This window comes from Cuculus canorus, chromosome 11 (genome assembly GCF_017976375.1).
Source record: "Cuculus canorus isolate bCucCan1 chromosome 11, bCucCan1.pri, whole genome shotgun sequence".
Taxonomy (NCBI): Eukaryota; Metazoa; Chordata; class Aves; order Cuculiformes; family Cuculidae; genus Cuculus; species Cuculus canorus.
In genome coordinates this window covers 22,323,813-22,349,528 of record NC_071411.1, presented here as the reverse complement: position 1 = coordinate 22,349,528, position 25,716 = coordinate 22,323,813, and the positions used below count along the sequence as shown (strand labels likewise).

General features: G+C 43.9%; 1 protein-coding gene across 1 annotated transcript in view; it reads left to right on the top strand.

Annotated features, from left to right (window-relative positions):
* WNK2 (WNK lysine deficient protein kinase 2) overlaps window positions 1–25,716 on the top strand; it is a 136,052-nt gene that overhangs the window by 49,668 nt on the left and 60,668 nt on the right. The window contains 5 exon segments of the mRNA XM_054076422.1: window positions 3,353–3,510; window positions 15,899–15,987; window positions 16,814–17,033; window positions 20,016–20,304; window positions 23,286–23,482. Of these exon segments, the coding sequence (XP_053932397.1) occupies window positions 3,353–3,510; window positions 15,899–15,987; window positions 16,814–17,033; window positions 20,016–20,304; window positions 23,286–23,482 (953 nt within the window).

Genomic DNA, 25,716 nt, shown 5'->3' with positions numbered 1-25,716 from the left:
CCAAACATTTATTTGATTCTGTGAGTTATTGGTGCAAAACTATTGATCATAATGCTTAGGGAGCCCAGTATTGTGGAAGTCAAAATGACAGAAATTTTGGATACATTCTTGGCTCCTGTGGCTCTGATTAACCTCACTGATTTTAGGGAAATCATGTTGGTTTACATGTTATGCTTCTCTGGGTTTTAACTTCTAAGAATTGGTGGGAATTTTCTGCTGGAGGTCAGTGTTCCTTCACATAACTTTTTTGCCGTATAGTAATTGTGCGTGGACTGGGAATAGCAACGGGAATACTGATAAAAGTTTTTGTAAAATCAGTTGTTATCAAAACACCATCAAAGCACGGTCACATCTAAAAGAAATCTAATACTGAAAAGGGCTGCAGGTTGCTGGCAAGGTGTCCTTTTGGGCATGGAAGCACTGATGAGATAAGTAATTCTTCACCTTCCATGGATGTAGTAGCTTTAAAGGAATATTAGTAGCTGCATTTTTTCATCGGTCTGATCGGAGTAAAGTCAGCGTGGCTGAGGGCCAATTTGTCCCTTGCTGTGATCATACCATCACTGATGCTTGCCTGACCTTGCGGTGTATCTCTGCAGGGAGCCGAGCCAGAGCAAAACTGCTTCTGCCAAGAGGAGCAGAGTCAGTGCTGGATGGCTTTACATCTAGGTGGTGTGGTTTGTTTAAGAACACTTGTCTGTATTCCTTCCTACTCCCCAGGGACGTGAGGAGAATGTGATTTTTGTGCTATTTTGGAACTGTGTCAAGAATTTCATTTTCTTCTTAGACGATTGCTATCACTTTTTCAGATTTGCTTGAAATGCTCCATAATTCATGAGATTCACTCCTGCCTCCAAGACTTGTTCCTTCTAAAACAAGGTAGCAGCTCTGAAAAAAACATTCTCTACGACAGTTGTTAACTCAGCAGTGACTGCCTGGGTGCCAGCTGGGAGAAAAGCCCTCGGAGAATGCATTGAGTTAACCTTTCACGGCATGGGTCCGGCCAGTTCATGAAGTCTGAAGGAACTGGTATTTTTGAGGTGCAAGGACAATAAACATGGGGAGAAATTCATCCCAAATTCTGCAAAATGAATTGTACAGAAATGCTTCTGCTGCAGCTTGTTTTGGACATTAGGCCAAGTCTACTTCAGCAAACTTGCGAAAGCAGCAGGCAGTGGCAGGCACTAAAGGTGACATTTAAACCATGTTGCCATTAAAGAAAATGCCTCTGAGACAGGACAGCCCTGGCTGTCCATGAGAGTCGGGGGTGAGAGGCTGGAAAGGGTCTGTGGGATTTGGTCAAGGGTGAGTTGATCGTGAGCCAGCAATGGCAGGATAGCCAAGAGGGCAACTGCGTCCTGTGGTGCATCCAGCACGGCATCACTGGCCGGGCAAGGGAGGGGATTGTCCCGCTCTGCTCCACACTGGTGCAGCCCCACCTTCAGCACTGGGGGCAGTTTTGGGCTCCACAGGATAAAAAGGGTCTGAAGCTACTGGAGAGATTCCAGAGGAGGGCACAGAGTTGGTGAAGGGCTTAGAGGGGAAGAGTGTGAGAAGTGGCTGAAGTCACTGGGTCTGTTCAGCCTGGAGAAGAGGAGAAAGGGTAGACCTCATCACGTTTTGCAGTTTCCTTGCAAGGGGAAAAGGAGGAGCAGGTGCTGAGCTCTTCTCTCTGGACCCAAGGGAATGGCAGGAAGATGTGCTGGGCGAGGGTTAGGTTGGACATTAGGCAAACGTTTTTCCCCCAGAGGGTGGTGGAGCACTGGAACAGCTCCCAGGTATTCAATCCTGGTGCCAAGCCTGACAATATTCCAGAAGCCTGTCGCCAACGTCCTCACCCCACAGTGTGAACGTTGGGGTTGTCCTGTGCAGGGACAGGAGTTGGACTCGATGATCCTTGTGGGTCCCTTCTAACTCGGGGCATTCTAGGATTCTATGAAAAGTTTACGTCAAGTCCCCAAACATATAGGAGAACTATTTTTCCCTGGTATATGTTACTTTAGTTACAGTTGTGTCTTTGCTGCTGGTGTAGACATGTCATAGCAACAAACTACAGGACCCGCCAGGCTGCTGCGGGGCTCCAGTGGCAGTTTGGGTGCTGAACTGGCTGCTGCTGGGCTGGATGGGGCTCTTCATGTGGTCTGATACCTCTTGCACTCTTTTTTTTGGCACCCCAGGGCTCATGGCTCGCAGGTCCTCTCTTGCGACACAGCTGCATTAATCTCTCTTCTGTCATGTTTTCTAAATTTAAAACTGAAATAAATTAGTCTTGAATCCTAAGCACAAATTATGTTCTGATATACAATTCCTGGAATTGTTAAGTTTTTTTCCATTTTGCTTTATAAGACTGCACTTGTCATAAAATCATAAATCATAAAATCATAAAATCGTGGAATGGTTTGGGTTGGAAGGGACTTCCAGTGCCACCCCCTGCCATGGGCAGGGACACCTCCCACTGGATCAGGTTGCTTCAAGCCCCATCCAACCTGGCCTTGAACCCCTCCAGGGATGGGGCAGCCACCACTACTCTGGGCAACCTGGGCCAGGGGCTCCCCACTCTCACAGGAAAACATTTCTCATCTCAATCTCCCCTCTTTCAGCTGAAAATTTGCAAATTATTCCATAATTTGCTGTGCAAATGTTGCAGGCGTTGTAAGTCATAAAGCTGCAACCTCCCATTATGAAGCAGTAAGTACTTGTGCTTCATTTAATCTTTACCCAGTTGCATCTGATTTTTGACAACGTAATCCCCATCGAGTAGGACCTTATTCTGTGAGCAGCCTCATAGATGTGTCCCAGTAAACCAGTGCCAGAATTATGGTTAATGTTTTTTGTGTGACTTTGCAGGTGATTTGTGATACTGCTTGCTTTCAAAGTGCTGCCGGGTGGTTGCTGTGTATCTCTGGAGGGGAAAATAAATGCAAATTTGCATTGATAAAAGCAGCAGTGAAGGTTCTTGCTTCTTCTCTCCTTTTCATCCGCAACAGACCTATACACGTCCCAGAAACAAAACATTTCATGAATTCCAGTGTGCTCCAGCAATGCACCACACCTCATCCTCTTGTTCATTTCTAATCTTTTGATAATTTTCCTTTTTCCTCTTACTTCTTGTATTATTCCCAGCGGGCCCTGGGTATGTATGTGTGTGTGGGTTGACTTTGGGTTTCTGCCTTGGGTGGTTTTGAGCTTATTCTACTTCCTTTCCTCTTTTACAATAATTTTGCATGTACCTTTAAACAGCGATGATGGGCACAGTTCTATAGGTGAAGAAGATTGTAGTTAAAGCCATTTAGACCATTTATCAAAAGCCATTTATTGAACATTGACATTCTGTTTGTATTTCTCTGTGTAGGAACACCTGAATTTATGGCCCCAGAAATGTATGAGGAACACTACGATGAATCTGTGGATGTCTATGCTTTTGGGATGTGCATGTTGGAAATGGCTACCTCAGAATACCCTTACTCAGAATGCCAGAATGCTGCTCAAATTTACCGGAAAGTAACCTGTGTGAGTAAACGTCCTTAATTTTTTTTTGAATTTTGTAATTCAACAGTTTAAAACCATATTTTGCTGATGCATCGGTACTGTCGAACATGTACCGTGTTGTTGAGGTATCTGAGCTCTGGGTTACACGAACCTGTTGCAGATTTATTTGTACACTAGAAACACAGAGTCATGGAGTGATTTGAGCTGGAAAGGACCTTAAAGATCATCCACTTCCAAACCCCTTGCCATGGGCAGGGGCTCCTCCCACTGGATTAGGTTGCTCAAAACCCCATCCAACCTGGCCTTGAACCCCTCCAGGGATGGGGCAGCCACCGCTGCTCTGGGGAACCTGGGCCAGGGCCTCCCCACCTTCATTGTGAAGAATTTCTTCCTTATCTCTAGTCGAAATCTTCCCCTTTCCGATTTATAGCCATTCCCCCTCATCCTGTCACTACATGACTTTGATCAGGTTGCTTAAAACCACTTGCAATTCTGTGATTGGTTGTGTTTTACTGTACTGCAGCTGCCCAAAACTTTTCCATAGAATCACAGAATGCTTTGGGTCAGAAGGAAGCTTAAAGCCCATCCAGTTCCACCCTGCTGCCATGGGCAGGGACACCTTGCACTGGATCAGGTTGCTCAAAGCCACATCCAGCCTGGCCTTGGAACACCTCCAGGGATGGGGCAGCCATAAAATCCTCTTTGTTTCATCTCCCTGCTCAATACGGAGGAGGGCACACTCCTTTCGCTTCTTGGTACAACAATAGGACAACGCACAGGGACTGCAAGTGGAGGTGCTAAGGATGTCCTTCCACTCAGGGCTTTGTCCTCACAAGGTAAGCTTGGCTGATTGTTTAGCATTGCTCTTTCCTTTTTCATCTCAGAAGATTGCATCAAAATATGAGAGAAGATGGAAGATGCTACTGAAACAAAACAATTCCTCCAGACAGGAGGTTTTAGCATCTTATCACAAAACAAAGTGACTGCATAGACAACAAAAAAACAGACACAAAGCCAAACACCCACCACACAACACCACCTCCCCACCAAAAAAAGCCCTAAAATATTTTCAGTAATCTTTGTTGCTGATTTTGTCTCCACCGGCCAAAAATACGCGCAACTTTGAAAGAATGAGCAGGGAAAAATCTACCATCTAGTCTTTTCTCCGAAATGGGGACTTTCAGACTTGATGAAGTTCCCCACAAAGCTGAAAGGACAAACTTTTAGATTACAGCCTAAATACTTGTTGATATGGTGGAGGATGTTTGATTCAGATTTCCAGCACAGATTCTCTCCATGTGTGTGCATAATGAATCATCCAAAGATATAAAAGGGAAAAGATAGCATTGCGGTACTTAGAGTCGTAGAATCATGGAATGGTTTGAGTTGGAAGGGACCTCAAAGCCCAACCAGTTCCAACCCCCTGCCATGGGTAGGGACACTTCCCACTGTATCAGGTTGCTCCAAGCCCCATCCAACCTGACTTGGAACCCCTCCAGGGATGGGGCAGCCACCACTGCTCTGGGCAACCTGGGCCAGGGCCTCCCCACCCTCACAGCAAAACATTTCTTCTTAAGATCTCATCTCAATCTCCCCTCTTTCAGCTCAAAACCCTTCCCCTCGTCCTATCCCTGCACTTCCTGATACAGAGCCCCTCCCCATCTTTCCTGGAGCCCCTTTCAGTACTAGAAGCTGCTCTAAGGTCTCCCTTTTCAGGTGAGGTTAGGCTGGAGGAGAAGTCAATCTAAATTAATTTCTACACTGAATAAGAAAACCCTCCCAACATTGTCCCCCATAGATGATAAATTCCATTGTTTGCATGAGCTGTACTGCAAATGCCTGACAAAACTCCTGAGTCGGTAAAATGCTATCATATTGCAAATAACTGACTGCCAAGGAATGAGACTTGCCAAAGGTTTTGGCAGCTGTGGTTATATTCTGTTCTACTTGGTTAAGTGAAACCAAGAGTAATGAGAGGGGTTTTTTTTTGGATAGATTATGTCAAACATACTGCTTTGTCGAAGCTTTTCCCAGGTACTTGGTTCCATCTGGTTGCTAGAAAAGCAGACGGTGAGCTGTGTGGTTTGACCCTCATGTATCACCAAAAGATGCAGTCTGCATGCTCGGGATGTGCGGAGGGTGATCCTTGGGATAAAGCTGTGCTAAGATTTGCAAAGATGAGCTATGGAGAATTTTTCTTTTATTTCTTTGACCTATAAGGTATAAAGAGTCGTTAGATTTGCGTGGTGGATACACTGAGTAGATACATTTCTCCCAAAGTATAGTCCAAAAGTTAGTCCGTATGCCTTTTTTCCAACTGCTTGTTAAGAACATATAGATGAGGGGATCAAGTGCTCCCTCAGTTAGTTTGCAGATGACAATAAGCTGGGTGGAAGTGTTGATCTCCTTGAGGGCAGGAAGGCTCTGCAGAGGGATCTGGACAAGCTGAATCGATGAGCTGGAACCAACGGTATGAGATTCAACAAGGCCAAGTGCTGGGTCCTGCACTTGGGTCACAACAACCCTGTGCAGTGCTGCAGGCTTGGGGAAGAGCGTCTGGAAAGCTGCCTGGTGGAAAAGGACCTGGGTGTGTTGGTTGGCAGCAGCTGACCATGAGCCAGCAGTGGCCCAGGCAACCAAGAAGGCCAGCAGCATCTGGGCTTGGACCAACCATGGTGTGCCCAGCAGCAGCAGGGAAGGGATCGTCCCCCTGGACTCAGCACTGGTGAGGCTGCACCTCGAATCCTGGGTTCAGTTCTGGCCCCTCAGTCCAAGAAAGATCTTGAGGGGCTGGAGCGTGTCCAGAGAAGGGAATGGACCTGAGGAAGGGTCTGGAGCCCAGGGGTTTTGGGAGCAGCTGAGGGCCCTGGGGCTGTTTAGTCTGGAGAAGAGGAGGCTGAGGGGAGACTTGATCGCTCTCTGCAGCTCCTGGAAAGGAGGTTGTGGTGAGGTGGGTGCTGGGCTCTGCTCCCAAATGACAAGCAATAGGGTGAGAGGAAATGGCCTCAGGATGCACCAGGGGAGGGTTAGATCAGATATTAGGAAACAGGTTTTTAGTGCCTGAATGATGAAGCCCTGGCAGAGGCTGCCCAGGGGTGGAGCCTTCTTCTCCGGAGGGGTTAAAAAAATGTGTAGATGTGGTATTTCAGGACATAGTTTAGTGGGCATGGTGGGGTTGTGTTGGTTGGACTGGGGGAGCTTACAGGTTTTTTCCGATCTTAGTGATTCTGTGGTGACAACTGGAGCCTCTTCCCATTTAAGGCTCCGAGGTCTCATCTCGCAGGTGTGACTGCTCTGTAACCCTCGATATAGAATGGATTTCAGGAGAATCACAGGATGTTACCTTCTGCCTTCGAGAGGCATTGCGCGAGCAGCAAGCCTCACTTGTTTGTGGAAGTGCCATCATGTTTAGCTGATGATGTGGTGACCTGGGTATGTGTGTATGCTTTTAGAGCCGTAAATAACATGGATGTCTTCTGCTGGTCCACATACGCGTAGAAGCTCTGTGTACAACTCTCAGCCATCTGGAATAGTGGTAATTAAGACTTTGTAAGACTCCTAAGCTTCATTTATCAAAGTGATATCCAAGATGGCAGAGAATAATGATTAATCAGAGGGTTCCTAATTAGATGTTATATTTCAATTTGCAGACTTAAGTAGTAATTTTTTTAAAACACTGAGGAAAGTTTGAGCCAACCAGTTTTCCATGGCAGTAACCTTTACATGGCTGAGGATTATGTTTTATATAACTTTGTAAAACTGGTCTTATACCAGCAACTTCAGAGAGATCAGAGAATCCTAGATGGAAATTATTTTCCATAGATGGAAAATAATGCTTATCCTGAAGTAATGGCGGAGAAGCTCTTGAAAGGTCACTTTATGACTTGTAAGGGGTGATTTTGAAACAGAACTGTCTAGTAGGGAAAGTTGCAGATACAGACACGAGGGTGTCTGTTTACTGCTGTATTCAGCTGAACTCAGGACATAGAATCCTAGAATGTCCTGAGTTGGAAGGACCCAGAAGGATCATTGAGTCCAACTCCTGTCCCTGCGCAGGACAACCCCAATATCCACACTGTGGGGCTGAGGGCGTTGGCCAAAGGCCTCTAGAATATCGTGAGGCTTGATGCTGTGACTGCTTCCCTGGGAGCTGTTCCAGTGCTCCACCACCCTGTGGGGGAAGAACCTTTCCTAATGTCCAACCTAACCCTCACCTGGCATCTTCTTGCCATTCCCTAGGGTCCAGAGAGAAGAGCTCAGCACCTGCTCCTCCTTCTCCCCTTGTGAGGAAGCTGTAGAGCACAATGAGGTCTCCCCTCAGTCTCTTCTCCAGGCTGAACAGACCCAGTGACTTCAGCTGCTTCTCACATGGCTTCCCCTCTAAGTGCTTTGCCAACTCCATGCCATCTTCTGGACAGTTTCCAGCAGCTTTGGGTCATTTTTATCCTGTGGTGCCCGGAACTGCCCCCAGTGCTCAAGGCGGGGCCAATCGTGTGGAGCAGAGCGGGACAATCCCCTCTCTCGCCCCACTGGCGATCCATTCTTGATGGCCACCAGGATTCCTTAGATGAAAAAATTGCCATTGTGTCATTCCAAAGAAAGGGTTAACCATCTCCCTGTGGAGAGGGAAAAAACTGTGGCATGCCATGAGCTACATAAACTGTCAGACAGGGAGGAGGAGCAGGGGGTGGACCTCTTGGTGAGGGTGCAAGAGGAGCAGTGAGCGCCCTGGAGAAGATCCCTGGTCCCTGAAGGAACCTCTCTGGTGGCTTAGCAGCTTCTTTATAGGAGCTGTGTCTGCAGAAGAGCTGGCAACAGCAAGGGACCTCGCTTTGATCCACGTGAGTCACTCAGCCGGTGCTGTGTGGGCTGAGGGAAGGTGCGGCTGCTGTTAGGGTTGTAGGCATTTTAGGGTATGGGACCCCTCCACCTTATCCTGAGCCATCACTGAACAGTGGGCACTGCCCCACGAGCTGAGGCAGTGACAACTTACAGACGAAAGAGCTTTAAAATCACTTTACATGAAGCGCTAGGGTGGGTCATGCAGCAGCTATTGCTAGTGTCAGGTTTTGATAGACTGAAATGCAGAAAGGGAGCGTAGACTAAAATCAAGAGGCTGAATGACTGTTTTCTTCCCAGCCTTAGATGAGGTTTGGGGTTCTCACTCAAGCAGAAGGTGGCCCTGACCTGCTCAGATGGAGCGGATCTGTGGAGCAGCTTTCCCGAACACTGTCACCTATTTGAGATTGTCAGTGAGAAATTTACTTACTTTTTCATGAAACTGGCTTTTTGCACCAGAACCTTAAACACTATTTTTAGTGTTTTAAATTGTGAATCCGTGTAATGTAACAATGTGACTGCACTGTCTTGTTTCCTGATGCTTTTATTTAAAAAATATAAAAGAACTCATTTTTTCTGCCTTGGTCTCTGCATCATGGTGGCAACTAGTAGAGATACTGATGGTGTCTAATGGGGTTGGAATTGCTTGCTGGGGTTTCCATCAAGCAATTTTTTGCTAGTGAGGGTACCGATAACCACCTTAGGCTTTAGAGTGTCTCTGACCTTACTTCAGGTTCCACTGCGCTGCACGGTCCCTCTGCTGCCCAGCACAGTCAGTCTATTACTTTGGTTTTGTCTTTATGATATACTTCTTCAATTGTTTCTATTCTGTGCCTGTCAAACTTTTGCTTGCTAATAGCGTGTAAGCTGCGTTTGAAGTCATAGCTGTTTATCCTGTGCACTGGTAGTCCTTGTTGGTAGAGAAAAATAGAAACATTACCTTTCTGAGACGGTACTGTTTTGTTTTAAGATATTACACATTATACTTGTCTGAAGTGCAATATCATATGAGGACGGCCTGAGGGAGTTGGGTTTGTTCAGCCTGGAGACAAGAATGCTCCAGAGAGACCTTAGAGCAGCTTCCAGCACTGAAAGGGGCTCCAGGAAAGCTGGGGAGGGGCTCTTGATCAGGGACAGGAAAAGAGGGAATGGATTTCAGCTGAAAGAGGGGAGATTGAGGTGAGATCTTGGGAAGAAATGATTTGTTGTGAGGGTGGGGAGGCCCTGGCCCAGGTTTCCCAGAGTGGTGGTGGCTGCCCCATCCCTGGAGGTGTTCAAGGCCAGGCATTGATCCTGATCCAGTGGGAGGTGTCCCTGATCATGGCAGGGGGTTGGAACTGGATGGGCTTTGAAGTCCCTTCCAACTCAAACCATTCCATGATTCTGTAAGTCTATGATTTATTTCTGTGATCTTTAATCTGCATGCCCATATTCTTGTGGCTTAATTGCTGCTTTAGTTTTCCATTCTTGTGTTTTATGCATTTAACTGTATGTATAGAATGGTCCAGGATAAAGCAACAGTCATTTCCGAATGTACAGAGGGCATTGTTTCTTTGCCAGGTGAGACATGCATGTTATGACTGGTCACCTCTCTCCCTAACCTTTCATCCTGAATTAGGGAGTGTAAACATAAAAAAGAGGTTATGTAACATAAATACATATTTTTCAAGCAACAGGTCCAAGCCACGTTTACTGCGGTTAACTTTGAAGGGATTTCCTGGTCAGCATATTTGCAGTGACCTTCATTCTGATGCCATAATCTCATTTTTCATGCATAACTTGATGGTTTTTCTAAGTCAGATTTTTTTTGTGTTTAATCATTCTGCCAAAGTGATTTTGATGTAGACAGTAGGCACATTTAGTGATGAAACATCAGGGGCTGTGACCTTCCCAGGCAGCTCCAGTCCAATGTTTTCTTGCTGATGTGCTGCAGAATGCGCAGCAGTATCTGTTAGGGATTCATAGCAACCTCGTTGGGTTCAGCCACACAAACCTGTGTTTTAAAACAACCTGCATGTACACAATGGTTTTTTCAATGTAAGTTTTCATGTTGTTTTTTTTTTTTTATCACTGTATTGAATATTTTCTCAGCGTTTGCAGGCTATATATGATATATTGCTTGTACAGATAGAATATATCATAGAATCATAGAATTGTTAAGGTTGGAATAGACCTCAAAGCTCATCCAGTCCAACCATCAGCCCAACACCGCCGTGCCCACTAAACCATGTCCCCAAGTGCCACAGCCATCCATTGTTTGAATCCCTCCAGGGATGGAGAATCCACCACTGTCCTGGGCAGCCTCTGCCAGGACTTCACCATTCTTCCCATAGAAATTTTTCAATCCAATCTAAACCTGTCCTGGCACAAAATATTCTGTAACTGTAGCACAGCAACAACAGAGAGATAATGTTATGGCTGTCATTGCATTGACTTTTCATGGGTTTTGGATATCTTCTCAGATCTGCAGATAATCTTCTTAGATTAGCATTAGGATTGAGTACTATTTTGGAGTGAAATAGGGATGAGTTTTTAATTGCACACAGCGATCTTGCTGCTGAATGTCGTGGAACAAAATCCTTCCTGAGAACTTCTCCACTTGGTTTCAGATTTTTGGAAGAAGAAGTTTTTTCCTTTTCTTGGAAGTACATAAATCTAGAGACCTCCTTCCAAGTTAGATTGTATTGAGACCGGGAGGGCGTCTCTGAGGTTAGAGGAAACCCTTTAGGCAAGTTGCTGGCTGACATGGGCCAGACTGAATGTTTGTCAGCTGTATGCAATGCATCTTATAAAGCATTTGGTGTTACTCTGTCAAAAGTGTGCTCTTCTCCCAAGTAACAAGTGATAGGACCAGAGGAAATGGCCTCAAGTTGCACCAGGGGAGGTTTAGACTGGCTATTAGGAAACATTTCATCACTGAAAGGGTTCTCAGGTGCTGGAATGGCTGCCTGTGGAAGTCTTGGAGTCCCCATTCCTGGAGGTGTTTAATGGATGGGTGGACAAGGTGCTCAGGGATCTGGTTTAGTCAGATACGCTTGGACTCGATGATGTCAAAGATCTTTTCCAACCAAACAGTTCTGTGGTTCTGTGGTGGAAATATGGCAAGCAGCTACTTTTGAACCTCTGAAAAAACAGTTTTGTGTTTTCAACCCAAACATAAAGGTTAAATTTTCAATGGCCTGTATGTGCCTGGCTGTACACTCCAATATCACGTGAAGTGCAATGTATTCCAGACTGCTCAATTCAGAAAGACGGTGAAGAGACTGAGTGGTGGTGAGGCATTCAAAGTCAATCACCTGTTCAAGTGAGAGACATTCTCGAAAGGGAGGACTTGATCTTCTGTACTTTTGCTCTTGGATTATATATGTTTATATTAGCATTTAAAGAACTTGTGTGAAAATATCCCTATGCACCTTATGTCAATCAGTTCGCCAGCATTTCAGTTTCTTTTATTTTTGTTTACAAGACAGCTGTACGGTTTTCAAGCTGTCCTTGGTATTTCCTTAGCTAATACACTTTGAATTTTGGTGTCGTATTTCCTTGGGAACACTCAGGAAAGGCAGATGGCTGTTGTATAAATGGGTAAAACCTTCAACTGGAAGTAGAAACTGCTGTTTTGCATACCCCTCGTCATTGTCATTGGAGGCTGGGAAGCATCAAGGCACAAGGCTATAGGGTTTGTGTTTACTGCATTGCAATGAGATGGACATGGGGAGACTTTAATGAAGAGTAAGGAGGAAAAGTGTACTATAGCATGTGGGCATTGAGAAAACAGTTTGGCAGAGCAGTCCTGGCCAGTACTTCCCTGTGTGTATTTTGTCCTTGTTTGTTTTAGTTATCTATTCATAGCTTAGCTATTCAGTAGATTAGCACAATAGATCATAGAATCACAGAACCATGGAATGGTTTGGGTTGGAAGGAACCTCAAAGCCCATTCAGTTCCAACCCCCTGCCATGGGCAGGGACACCTCCCACTGGATTCAGGGGCTCCAAGCCCCATCCAACCTGGCCTTGAACCCCTCCAGGGATGGGGCAGCCACCACTGCTCTGGGCAACCTGGGCCAGGGCCTCCCCACCCTCACAGCAAAACATTTCCTCCTAAAAAAATTTCTGCGATCTAAATTCAGTGAAATAGTTGCAGACGCTTTGTAAAATATGGGTTTTTTTATCCAAGGCAGCTTCAGATGAGCCGAAAGTCCCCCCCTTAGGATTACAGGCCTCCTTATCTGCTGATATATGACCCATTATTCAGTGTTGTTTCAGGGTGAAACTTTAAAAGGACTTGGATGTAGTTAAATGTCCAAATCCCATTCAGTTATGTGCTTAATGAGATTCTGAGTTCTTTAGATAAAGGAAATACTGTTTCCTTTTTATTCTGCTTGTTGACTCCATTGGAGATACTTGGGTCCTTAAGTAGTAGGGTCTAACTGCAGAATGTGTTCCTCAATTAATTTCATCAAGTTTTCATCCAGATACACCTTCTTTTAGTTGGTAGAGCTGTTATGTTTTTTTTAAAGCGGGATTCAACGTTTTTGTGATTTAAGCTGAACATGAGAAATAAAAAGGCTAACATCTTGCATTTCCACTCTTGTCATCTGTAGTTGTATATGTGGGCCTCAATTTGTGCTGAGAGAGTTTTAGATTGGCTATTAGGAAACATTTCTTTACTGAAAGAGTGATGAAGCACTGGCAGAGACTGCCCAGGGCAATTGCTAAAGGGGTTCAAACAACATGTAGGTGTGGTGCTTCGAGATGTGGTTTTAGGAGGCACGGTGGTGTTGGCCTGGTGGTTGGACTGGATGAGCTTAGAGGTCTTTTGCCACGTTAATGATTCCATGATTCTATGAAATACATACATGAAAAGTATTCAGAGGAACTCAATGGAATTAGTTACCAGACAAGGAGAGCGCTAGAAAAAATGGCTGTTCCTAATGCAACACCTTTTCCTTTCTGTCTGCAAACTGGCATCAGAAGAAAATATCAGCTTGGGCTTTGAAAGTGCTGAGCTGCACGTGTGCGCTAACTGCCCAGGTGTTCCTGGTAATTGCTTTCTTAGTGTATTTTGATTACGTGAACAGAAAGATGACACAATATATAAACTGTTATGTAAACTGAGAAATTGCACAGTACGCCTCCAGTCTCTCGTTATGTTGGTAAGATGTATGGTATTTTAATGAGAAGGCCTGTACTGGGTTCAGCTGGGAAAGTGTTAATGTTCTTCACCTTCTCATGCTGGCCTGCCCACGAGAGGGCAGGGAGCGGGCAGGGAGGGCACAACGAGTGATGCTTATGATGATGTCATGCTCAGTATAAACTGGGGGAGTTGGTTGTGGGGTGGGGACTGGGCTGGCTGTCAGGTTCCAGATGCTGAGCAATTTCAGTGTGCATCACTTGCTTTGTATATTTTTTTATTGTTATTGTTAATATTTTTATCCTCTGTGGCTGTTCTTTTGAACTGTCTTTATCCCAACCCACGAGTTTTACCTTTTTCTTTCCAACTCTCCTCCCCATTCCACCAGGGGCAGGAAAGGAAGGAGTGAGTGGCTGTGTGGTACGAAATTTCCAGCTGGGGCTAAACCACAACAGTCCTTTTTGGCATCCAGTGTGGGGCTGGAAGGGTGGAGATACTGACATATCTGACCAGAGCGTGTTAAAACAAATTTGTTGTAAGCATACATTATGCTACTTAAATAGTCACTGATCACAATGTCATATGGTTTGCTGGTCTGGTTGTGTTATGTAAAGGGTTATAAAGGGTTCTCAGGCACTGGAACAGCTCCCCAGGCAGGTGGTTGAGTCCCCATCCCTGGAGGGATTTAAAAGACAGGCAGATGAGGTGATCAGGGATGGTTCAGTAGCGGACAGGGACGATTGGACTGGATGATCTCAAAGGTCTTTTCCAACCAAATGATTCTTTGATTCTGTGTAAATCCTTATATGCTCTATGTATTCCCTGCGGTGCTGTTTATTACCTCTGGGAGAGGAATCAGGATTGTGACTATCCTGCACTGTGTAATATCATTTTATGATATGATAACATAACTGACCATGATGTTAAGTTGCTGTTTCACGGATTCATAGACTGGTTTGGGTTGGATGAGACCTTGAAGCCCATCTAGTTCCAAACACCTGCCACCAGTCAAGGAAAACCTCCCACTGGATCCGGTTGCTCCAAGCCATGTCCAACATGGCCTTGAACCCCTCCAGGGATGGGGCAGCCACCGCTGCTCTGGGCAACCTGGGCCAGGGCCTCCCCACCCTCACAGCAAAACATTTCTTCCTAAGATCTCATCTCAGTCTCCGGATTGAGAAATGAAAAACCATTCCCCCTCATCCTGTCCCTGCACTCCCTGAGCAAGAGCCCCTCCTCAGCTTTCCTGGAGCCCCTTTCAGTACTGGAAGCTGCTCTAAAGTCTCCCTGGAATCTTCTGTTCCTCAGGTCAAACAACCCCAACTCTCTCAGCCTGTCCTCATAACAGAGGTGCTCCAGCCCTTGGATCGTCTTTGTGGCCTCCTCTGGGCATTGCTGTCCCTACAAGAAAGCTGAGGAGGGACTGTTCACAAAGGCTTGTAGTGATAGGACAAGGGGGAACGGGTATAAACTGGAGAGGGGCAGATTTAGATTAGACATAAGGAAGAATTTCTTCACCATGAGAGTGGTGAGGCACTGGAACAGGTTTCCCAGGGAAGCTGTATATGCCCCATCCCTGGAGGGGTTCCAGGCCAGGTTGGATGGGCCTTGGGCAGCCTGATCCAGTGGAGGTGTCCCTGCCATGGCAGGGGGGGTGGAACTAGATGATCTTTAAGGTCCCTTCCAGCCCAAACTATTCTATGATTCTATGATTCTACGTCCATACCTCGGGCACTGTCTCTCAGAATTTGTTAATAATCTCATCCAATCTACAGGAAGACAAGGTGAGATCCTTTCCCCTGCTCTTTTACCCACATTTTCCCCTTCAGGCTAGTTACAACAGCTCTTGGGAATTTTGAATGTCCTTGGGTTGTTCAAGCCAGCGTGCTGATATTGCTGCGTCACCTGAACATATTTCAGGTCTCATTACACAAAATCTTTATAGGAGTCCTCCCCAGAGATCTACCCCAAGGCTGGAGAGGCGTGGGTGGCATGGCACGAGGGAGAGTAGGGGAGGGTATCCAGAGAACTCTGCACTTCCAGTGATTTGGAACTTCGCTCCTGAACAACTGCAGGACCTTAATGGAGGGATAGAATATTTGAAAGTAAAATGCTGTGGCTCTTTCAAAGAGGCACAACTTGCCATGCTGTGCTGGGCCTTGACCCGTATCTACCAAACACAGCACCGTCAGGAGGAAGAGAAGGGAAAACAGACGGGCAGGCACTGTGGCTACTCCAACTCCAGCAAGAGGCACTGCAGCTGAACTAGAGGACCAGCCCGTGCCGGGATAGTTGTCCCAATACATAAGAAGAAATACCCCAAAAAAATCAGTTCACTTAATGAGAGGTGAAGCTGAAACAGGATGTTCAAAATGTCCTTAATTGAAAGAAAATTACATCATGTCTTTTAAACAAAATTGTTTTTCTCTGTCCTTTTAGGGTATAAAGCCGGCAAGCTTTGAGAAAGTTACTGATCCTGAGATTAAGGAGATAATTGGGGAGTGCATTTGCAAAAATAAAGAAGAAAGGTTTGTTTCAAGTAATCACGTTTTATATTAAATTGTGTGTATGCAGGGATTTCAAACCTATCTGTGGATTTTTTTTTCTGGCCTCTGGGTCTCCCCTGTGCAGGTGAAAATTCAGAATGGAAATACAAATAGAAATGATTGCCTGCTTTCCTGCCCTATAATGTCAGGGTAAATGAATAAATGCCATTGTTATGTCTCTCAGCCTCTCAACGTCAAAGAAAGTCATTGTCGACATGTGAGCTAGAGTGTTCTAGCACATTCTGGCTGTCTGTAAAATATCTCTCAGGAGGCTCTGCGTGGAGCATAGAGTGTGGTGGAGGTCAACCATGAATGTGACATGGTATACTCGACACCAGCTGTTGTAGCAGAGAGCCTCTGGGTATGGAGACAAATTATGCCTTGTTTCTAGCTTTGGTTTTAAGACCTAAGGTTTTACACTGCCCTCTCCTAGTTGAGGGTGTCTACTTTTCAGTATTTCATAACTCATAAATACCATTTTAGGGACCTCGAATGACTGCCTAGAGGGAAGCCTCTTATTTGAGCTCAGATACGGAAGAGAAGTTGAGCAAAGCTGCAATCTGCATTTCTGTACAAGCTTATGGTGTATGATTATTACTGAAGCTTTGTGAAATAGGAAATGTCATTTTTTCAGCAGTCCTCAGTAACACTGGAAAAACAGCGTATTTGGCTAAGAACACAAATTTGTTAGGGGTGAACACCAAACATACTGTAAATGTTTTTGCCTTTAGCAGTAGTGTCTTGTCACAAACCTCTTCGAAATTGCTGAAGACTTGCAGTATTTGAATATTCTTTCTATCTGTTGCAGATATGAAATTAAAGATTTATTAAGCCATGCCTTTTTTGCTGAAGATACTGGGGTAAGAGTGGAACTTGCAGAAGAAGACCATGGTAGGAAATCCTCTATTGCCTTAAGACTCTGGGTAGAAGATCCTAAGAAACTGAAAGGAAAACCCAAAGATAATGGAGCCATTGAGTTTACTTTTGATCTGGAGAAGGAAACTCCTGATGATGTTGCACAAGAAATGGTAAAATAAACTTCTCCTGGCAAAAATTTATATCTATAAAGTAGTGCATAAATCTCAAAGGACAGCAGGAACAAGTCTGGTAAAGTCACTTCCACTTAACCCATTCCAGGTGTCTGGTGTAAGCAGTTTGCATTGATTTTAGAATGCATGCTCCAAGAAATGGGTAAACGGGGAAGAACTAATACCTGAAAAGTGTTGTCTACCAAGTATGAAGACAGATAGGTGAGATGGCATTTCAAATAGCTTAGAGACTATAGAGGTCTCTTCTATATTTTGAAAACTTTTGCCAGTTCCCTTTAGGAGTTGAATATTGAATAAATTTGGTTGGAATCTGTCTAGTTTCAGACAGCGGCTTGAAATAGATTGGAAGAGCTCAGAAGTTCAATCACAACATATTTTGCACTGAATTCATCAAACCACTTCTTCACTTCTTTCCATCTTTTCTGTCGGTGTTACTTGGGAGGGATGTAGGTGTGATGAGTCTGTGGTCAGCCACTCTATCACCAAATATAAACAGGGAACCAGATTGAAGCTCACTGCACAGTTAGGAATAAGCTTTGAGTTTTCTAAGAGCTAAGTTTAACTTGGAGAATTTCTGTATCTTCATAACTTGTAGGGTTTTGTTAGAAAAACTATTTATTGTTCCGGTTTCACCATGTAGTCCTTGAACACATATTTTAATGATGCCTTTACGGCAGTTTTTAGGTTTCTTAATGTCATGGAGGCATAGAATCAGTAAGCACTGAATCGACTCTGAATTTTCTTGTGCTTGCAGAAATGTTCCTATTCTAATCCAAATCCCAAGAGATCCCATTTAATGGTGTTGTCATCACCACTCCTGTTCTGCTTTAGGAGGCACTCAATTTGGTAACATTGCCTTACTATGCTTGGACTCATCACCCTGTTTGCCAAATTTAGTGGGAGAAATTCAGACTCCTCTCTCTTCTTGCTGTTAGTTTTGTAGAAGGTCAAATATTTTCCAGGCAGTTGTTATTGTTCTGTATTGTTACAGAACTCATTTCATTTAAAAGTCGCTCTGGTTACTTGCTGTTATATTTTGCATTGAAATCTTTATGGAAATATTAGGAATTCTGAAGTTCTGTAGGTTACTTGGCCCATAGTAGCGATACTTTGTTTTGAAGAGGAAATAATTCTCATAAAGAGTATATTTAAAAGAATCACTCTCAAACAACTGTAATACTATACCCTATCCCAAATAATTTAAAAACCTGTGTTTTACGGTTACATTAACAGTTACCTAAGTAGCTGCGTATAAACTGAGGGTATTGGGGGACATTTATTCTGAAATGTCTTTCTAACTCATTACGAACTGTGGAACGCTAAAGCCACGTGCTTCCATCAATTTGTGTTGCTTTATGTGCTGTGTTAGAGAAGAACGCACAAGACCTTTTGAGTAGGGGCAATTATTTATCATTATTGATGGAGTTTCAGTAGTTCCAGACTGTTCAAACAATGTGAGTGAAAGGAAGTTGAAATGTTTTGACGGGTTTGCAGCCTGAATTTACCTTTCACAGCCAATGGGTACTGTAAAATAGCATGTCTTCGTTAGACTTTAATCATTCTCTATATTGGGAGAGTAAGAATTGTTGGCAGGAGTAAGAATTGTTTAACAAAAGTTGTTCATGTGCCAGGTTTTCAGTGCCCTCCTGTTAAGCTCATGTCACGAAGGATCTACAGTTAGTAGGACTAGCACATTAGTTAACACCATACAAGGTTCTCTCGTCTTTTGCGATTCTTGTCTCAAGTAACTCCCTCCTGTTGTTGGCATTTGCTGGACCATCAGTTGAGGAACATTAGTAATATCCAAGAGCAGAGGCAGTGGAAAATACTCATATCCATCTGCAGCTGTAGTTTAAGCTGCTTTGTACCTATTAATTTTAAACAGCAAAAATCTAAGCTGTGAAACTGTCTTGTGTGTGGGCAAGAGCAAAGAAACCCTCCAGATTTCCTCCATGTGCTTGCAAATCTGTAGAGTGTGCACGTTCAGAATGTAGGGAAAGCAGGCAAATCTCTGGTAGGTCATTATTCAACTAACATTCATGCCCTGTGCTGTAGGAGATTATGCAAACAAAGAGCACGAAGATCAATTTCCATTTTATCTGTTGAGGTTGAGGACTTGGGTTCTGAGAAAGCCTAGTTCCCTTTTCAAGTCAAACGTGAGCAGTCTGCATTTGACCCTGCGATAGGCTTTTTCTTTATAGAAGTCAATCAGTACTGGCTGACTTTACCATTTAAGAGAAGTTAATTTGAGAGAAAATTCTTTTAGCGCCTTTTCCTTCATGACTTACATCTCTAGCACAGCAGTTTGGGGAACTTTGCACACTGGAAAGGTTAAGGTAATAAATTCTGGTGTAGGGGCAATTACACTGTTCAAAGAGCTTTTTTCAGAGATATTTTTCCTCTTTTGACTATTCTGTTGGTCTTCCCTGAAACAATAAAAAAGGGGACCCATTTGCAGTTAAACTTGTTCTTTTCTCAACAGATGTTTAGTGGTAATAGATGGACCTGATATATATTCAGGTATTATAAATTAGAAGTTGTTGTTTTAAAATGCATTAAATTTGCAGTTAATCGTGCTCTTCCCTTCTCAGTAGGTGTTAACTGGTGGATGAGTGGACCGGATATATATTCAGGCCTTAGAAATTACAAAACGCTGTTTTAAAATACATTAAACTTGCAGTTAAACGTGCTTTCCTCTTCTCAGTAGATATACACTGGTGAATCAACAGACCAACTAGATATTCAGGTCTTAGAAATTACATATTGTTGTTTTAAAATGCATTAGGGATAGAAGTTTTGTTAAAAAACACCCTGCAAAGCTCTTGAGTTCCTGTTCTTGTGAGGAATAAATGTAATCCATGTTATTTCAAACTGATGTTTTCTCCATTAGGAAGATATTTCAATAATAAGCATGCACATCCACGCACATGTGGTCTTGCTAAGTTTGTGCCTCCTCTGTAGATTGACTCTGGATTTTTTCATGAAAACGATCTCAAGATAGTTGCGAAGTCTATACGTGACAGAGTAGCATTAATACTATGGAGAAGAGAACGAATCTGGCCTAGAATGCAGTCGGAGGAACGTCGGGACTCTGAAAGTCTGGAGAAGTCAAAGATGCCGCATGCGCAGCAGGTCCAGGTCACCTACCTTTCTCACACTGGTCACCATGTCCTGTCGGAGTCGGAGGAGCCTGAGGCCGATCAGCATCCCTTTCAGCAAAACCTGCCCACCAGCGCCACATCTGTTGCATGTAAGTCTTGTGTTGGGTTTGCATGCACGTGGTGATGAATGTCCAAGGGTAGGAATTGACAATGAGATGAGCACTGTGCACGTTTTTGCAAAGTAGCTTCAAGAACGTGTGCACCCCAGACGGATGTGTAACAAATTTGAAAGATGCAAAGTTTTTATTTAAACTATTTTATATAGAGATAGCTTCTCCTTCAGCAATAAATGCAGAAAAAGTAATATATTTGTAAATAGAAAAGCAAGACCTGCTGCTAGACACAAACCCCACATTTTATGTGCCAGGTGGTGGGATCAACACTAAATTTGTGTGAAACTCAAATTCAGAGCCCACAGAAGTTGAATCGGCACCAGACTGGTCAGAGTGACTGGTAGCTTTTTCAAATGACATTAGCAATGTGGAGATGTTTATTCAACAGCAGACCTTGCTGATACCCAAGAGCTGCAGTTTCTGGTATTTTGCTGGTTACTCCTGATGCCTTGTGTGAAGTTTTTTGTGAAGCTGGGCAAAGGTCTACAGCAGAAAAACAAAATCCGCCTAAATGGATGGAATATTACGTGATGTAATTATGGATATTATGTGACAGAATTCAATATTTCCCCAATTTGTGGGAATTGTGGGAAAATTTCCCCATTTGTGTGGGTACTTGTGGGAAGTACCAGCTTGTTGGGGTCTCGATGGAGGTGCAGGAACACCTTCCAGCTCTTTATTTTGTCTTGAGCTCATGGTCTTGCAGCAAGGAAATTGTTTGATATTTTTTGTGGCACGGCAATGTAGGTGCTTGCTCTCATTCATCCATCTGGGGACTGATTCCAAAGTGATCACTGAGCGATTTCAAGGCAAGTGGATTTACATCTCCTGATTTGGATCTATTTCTGAATAAGAAACTACCTGGCTTTGCTTGCAGACCTTGTTGTTTGTTCATTTTATTTCTGAGCATCAGCCATCTCCAGCAAACAGCACAATGTGAGGGAGTAGAGGGTTTATTTCCCTAAATAACTTGTCCCTAAAATCAACCTTTTTTACTGGTTTTGAAATCTTACTCTCTTTATACTTTTAAACATCTTGAAGGAAATGTTGATGGATATTTTTGAGCTTGGAAAACTTGAAATTCCATGTGAGTTCTCTTTTTCTCAATAAAATCTGATATACGTATTTTGCTATTAAAATATTATCATATATTTTGTGGCTTACTGTTCAGGACTTTTACGTAGGCATATTTAAACCAAAGATGCATTATCTTTAGCAGCGAGACAGCTGCTGCTTTAATTCAGGTGTTGTATAAATTGCTATAGAGGCCTGCTTTGAATAGCAAAATAACCAAGTATGCATCTGTAAGGAAACAAACCTTTAAACAATATGAGATGGCCATATTTCGTAACACTCAGAATATTGCAGTATTTACAGAGCTTTTGTTCTGAAAGCAAATCGATATAATTTTATTTTTTTGGATTATAGACTTACTTCATGCGATCCAATTCCTTTGAGAAACACCATAATTATGACTCATGGCACAATGAGGCTCCTATGGCTCTACTGCACATGAGTTGGCAGACTTTTATACTAAACATAGCCCCTCCAGTATATTTCTTACTCCTCCTCAACTTTCAACCAATACTTGGTATTAAATCATTGTTTGTAATAAAATGGAAGTGTGTCTGGGGCAGCAATCCTCACCTTCTTAGAGTAGGGCCAATGTGGATTCTTTTTAGAAATGACCCGAATAAATATAGAGGGGAGTTCAGTTTTGCAAAAGAACAGTTGGGAGAATGGCTTGTGAGTACTGAAATGTCATCGCTGGTGCTATTAAAAAGTAATTTGTTATTTAAAAGCCAAATAAGTAAAACCTTACTTGGAATACAGAAAAAAGAGAAGATGAAGTGTCGGAAAAAAAAAAAAAAGCATTTAAAATTAGCTGTAATTTAAACTTTTTCTTTGTATTTGTGGTACAGTTCTCTTACAGTTTTGAGTTTTACATCCTATTCCAAGCTAAGCGTCTGTTGGATGCTCACAGCTACAGTCTCGTGTGTCTCATTTCATTTCTCAAGAAGAGCTGGGTTCCTGCGCTTTACAGGCTTCAAAAGTTGTGAAAAGACATTTTTAAATCAGTAATAATCAATGGTTCATTTAAAAGATGTATGTCTGTTTGAGAAAAGATACAATGCTTGCCCAGTACCCATAGCTGGACAATTCTGCAGACTGGCTGGGCCAATGCTCTGCCTGAGAATCATAGAATCACAGAATGGTTTGGTTGGAAGGGACTTCAAAGCCCATCCAGTCCCACCCCTGCCATGGGTAGAGACACCTCCCACTGGATCAGGGGCTCCAAGCCCCATCCAACCTGGCCTGGAACCCCTCCAGGGATGGGGCAGCCACCACTGCTCTGGGCAACCTGGGCCAGGGCCTCCCCAACAGAGAAACCCCAACAGAGCTCTAAATGGTACTTCTGAATCACTGCAAAACTGCAGATTGTTTTGTTGTCTGCTCTTCATGTTGAGCTATTGCTATATACTCAAGTAGGATATGATTTGCTGAACTAATAAAGGATACAATTCTAAGAGTTTTGTAATTTTCAGTGCTACTAATGAAAAAAAAAGTGTTGAAGTCTGTGCATCCTGGGAGATCTGACTGTAAAAGACTCCATGATGTGCTATGATTGTGACAACTGGGGTTTCCTTTTCTTTCATCTGATAAAATCTATAAATGTTCACAATTCCTAATGTCAAACTTGTGCCCTTTAAAGGAAATATCAATGTGCCTAAAATATCCTCAGGCACAGAAATCCGTGGGGATGGGTTTTGGCTTAAGAGCAGCAGTGTGTGCCTTTTGTAGAAAATAACATTTGTGTTGTATAGTTTATTTATATAATGGAGAGGGTTCGGGTGATAAAAATGCTGATTACGTAAAGCAGTGTTTGACCTTGCTCTAAAGTCATTACTTGAACACTTGGAATTGTTGAGCTTTAATAAGAAATATTGTTCTTTCAGCTGACAGCACCTTTGACAGTGGTCAGGGGTCCACTGTTTATTCAGACTCCCAAAGCAGCCAGCAAAGCGTCATCTACTCATCCCTGCCAGACCCAGTACCTCCTGCTATGCAGCGGGTGTATAGCCCACCTCTGAGCGAGAGCCAGGCTGTGCCCCATAGCCTCCAGCAGCTGGGGCACTACCAGCAGCCCTCTGTAGTAAGTCTACAGCTTTTCCAAATAATTTTATTTCCTAGATGTACTTAACGGCTTGTTTCTCCTCTTATTTTCAGTAGATCTGGATTCCATGGCTTGATTTGTGTATTCCTCACTCAGCTCTGCCAATGGTGACTTGCTTAGCGATACATTTCTTGTTCATCTGAAACACGCGCTAAGTAGATAGATTCATAGAATAGAATCATAGAATGGTTTGGGTTGGAAGGGATCTCAAAGCCCTCCCAGTCCCACCCTCTGCCATGGGCAGGGACACCTCCCACTGGATCAGGGGCTCCAAGCCCCATCCAACCTGGCCTGGAACCCCTCCAGGGACGGGGCAGCCACCACTGCTCTGGGCAACCTGGGCCAGGGCCTCCCCACCCTCACAGCAAAGCATTTCTTCCTAAGATCTCGTCTCAATCTCCCCTCTTTCAGCTGAAACCCATTCCCCTTCACCCTATCCCTGCACTTCCTGACCAAGAGCTGTCAGAAATATAGAGAGGTGGTGTGTGTCTGTATTTGCTGTTCTGAAGAAATGCTGTCATACTTTCAGTAAAAAAGCTTCTTTTCAGTCTGCTGTCACTGAACTTCATTAGTAGCTTTGCAATTATTAGTTTTAAACTCACGCACGTCTTTGAGAACTGTTCTGTGTGGGTTTGTTCACTGTTGATAGAGCCAGATACTATTGTTCCTTCATTTGTTCAAGAGCCTCTTGGGTCAGATGCTTCTCTCAGTTGTGACAAAGGTCAAAGATCCAGTCACTGCCTCTCTGGCTCTGAGTTTGGATTTAATCTTTCACAGAGGGCAATGTGTACGTTACTGAAGCTCCAAAATCAGGCACTGGTAGCCCAGTCAGCTATCCATGCTTGCTCCCATTTTCATGATGTTGTGACCTTGGCCTAAAGCAATTAATGGAACTACTGGTGCAAGAACAAACACATGCAAGCAACATAAATCTTCAGGTGCTTCCACAACATGAATGTGTTATGTCCTTCAGAAGCTGTGGCAGCGCTGTATTCCAGTTCCAGCCTGCACCCGTTTACGCCTGGCAGGCAGCTTTCGCACTGCTTTTCGCCACAACAGTGACCCTGACATGACTTTGACACCAAATGCAACATCTCTTCCCCAAGAACCAGGAGAGGAAAATGCAGACTAGATAAGAGGAAGCAAGTGCATCGCTTCTGATAGCATTGAGAACCTCTGCAAACACTGTAGAGCTGATGGTTCCTCAGCAGCTTCACCAGACTCACATAGCATGTTTACTTCAGCCTGGCCAAGATCATAGAATCATAGAATCTTTTGGTTGGAATGGGCCTTTGAAATCATCGATCCAACTGTACCTGCCCACTACTGAACCAGATCCCTGAGCACCTTCTGTACCCGTCTTTTAAGTCCTTCCCGGGATGGGGACTCAACCACTTCGCTGAGCAGCCATTCCAATGCCTAAGAACCCTTTCTGTGAAGACCTTTTTCCTGATATGAAATCTGAACCTCCCCTTAAAACATGTCAAACATGCCTGCTGAAGGCACTTGCTCCCACAGTAGACAACTCCCAGAAAACAGTTTCTCAGCCTCTCCCCTGAATCAGTAGGGCACATGTCAGAGATGTAGACCTGCCTCTGTTACATTAATCTTAATACACAATTAGCCAAAGACCAGTTCTTCTCCCATTAGGTCTGCAGGAGTTGCAGAAAGCATTCTGACTTCCAAATCCTCTGATGGTGGAGCAGCCAATGTGCCTGAACTGTCCTGGCCCTGGGGTGAGGTGTGCGCTGGCAGAACGCCACTATAGGAGAGCACACTGGGACTGCAGCTGTGCCAAGTAACAAGAGAAACCTGTCTGCTGAAAAAAACAGTACTGATGGGGTTGGTTAAGGGGTTTTGTGTGTTTCATCCCATTTGACTTAAGACGAAACAAAATCAAAGACCAAAGATTTTTCAAGATCAATCTGGATTTACCCTACATACTTAGGAAGTGCATCTTCTTCCCTCGCTTTACCTTATATTTCCCGCAAGGAATTCTGAGCTATATTTTGGGTGGAAACGTGACTCTAACTGGAGGAAAAAAATTCATCCTTAGCATCTGTCACCAGCTCTCTCCACTGTGGGAATGACCTTTCTTATCCATCTGCTGGGATGCATCTTTCCTCAATTGTTAATCTGAACCACTGCCTTAACAGCTCTAAATAAAACACTTAACAGGCACATAGAATAATGGAATGGTTTGGGTTGGAAGA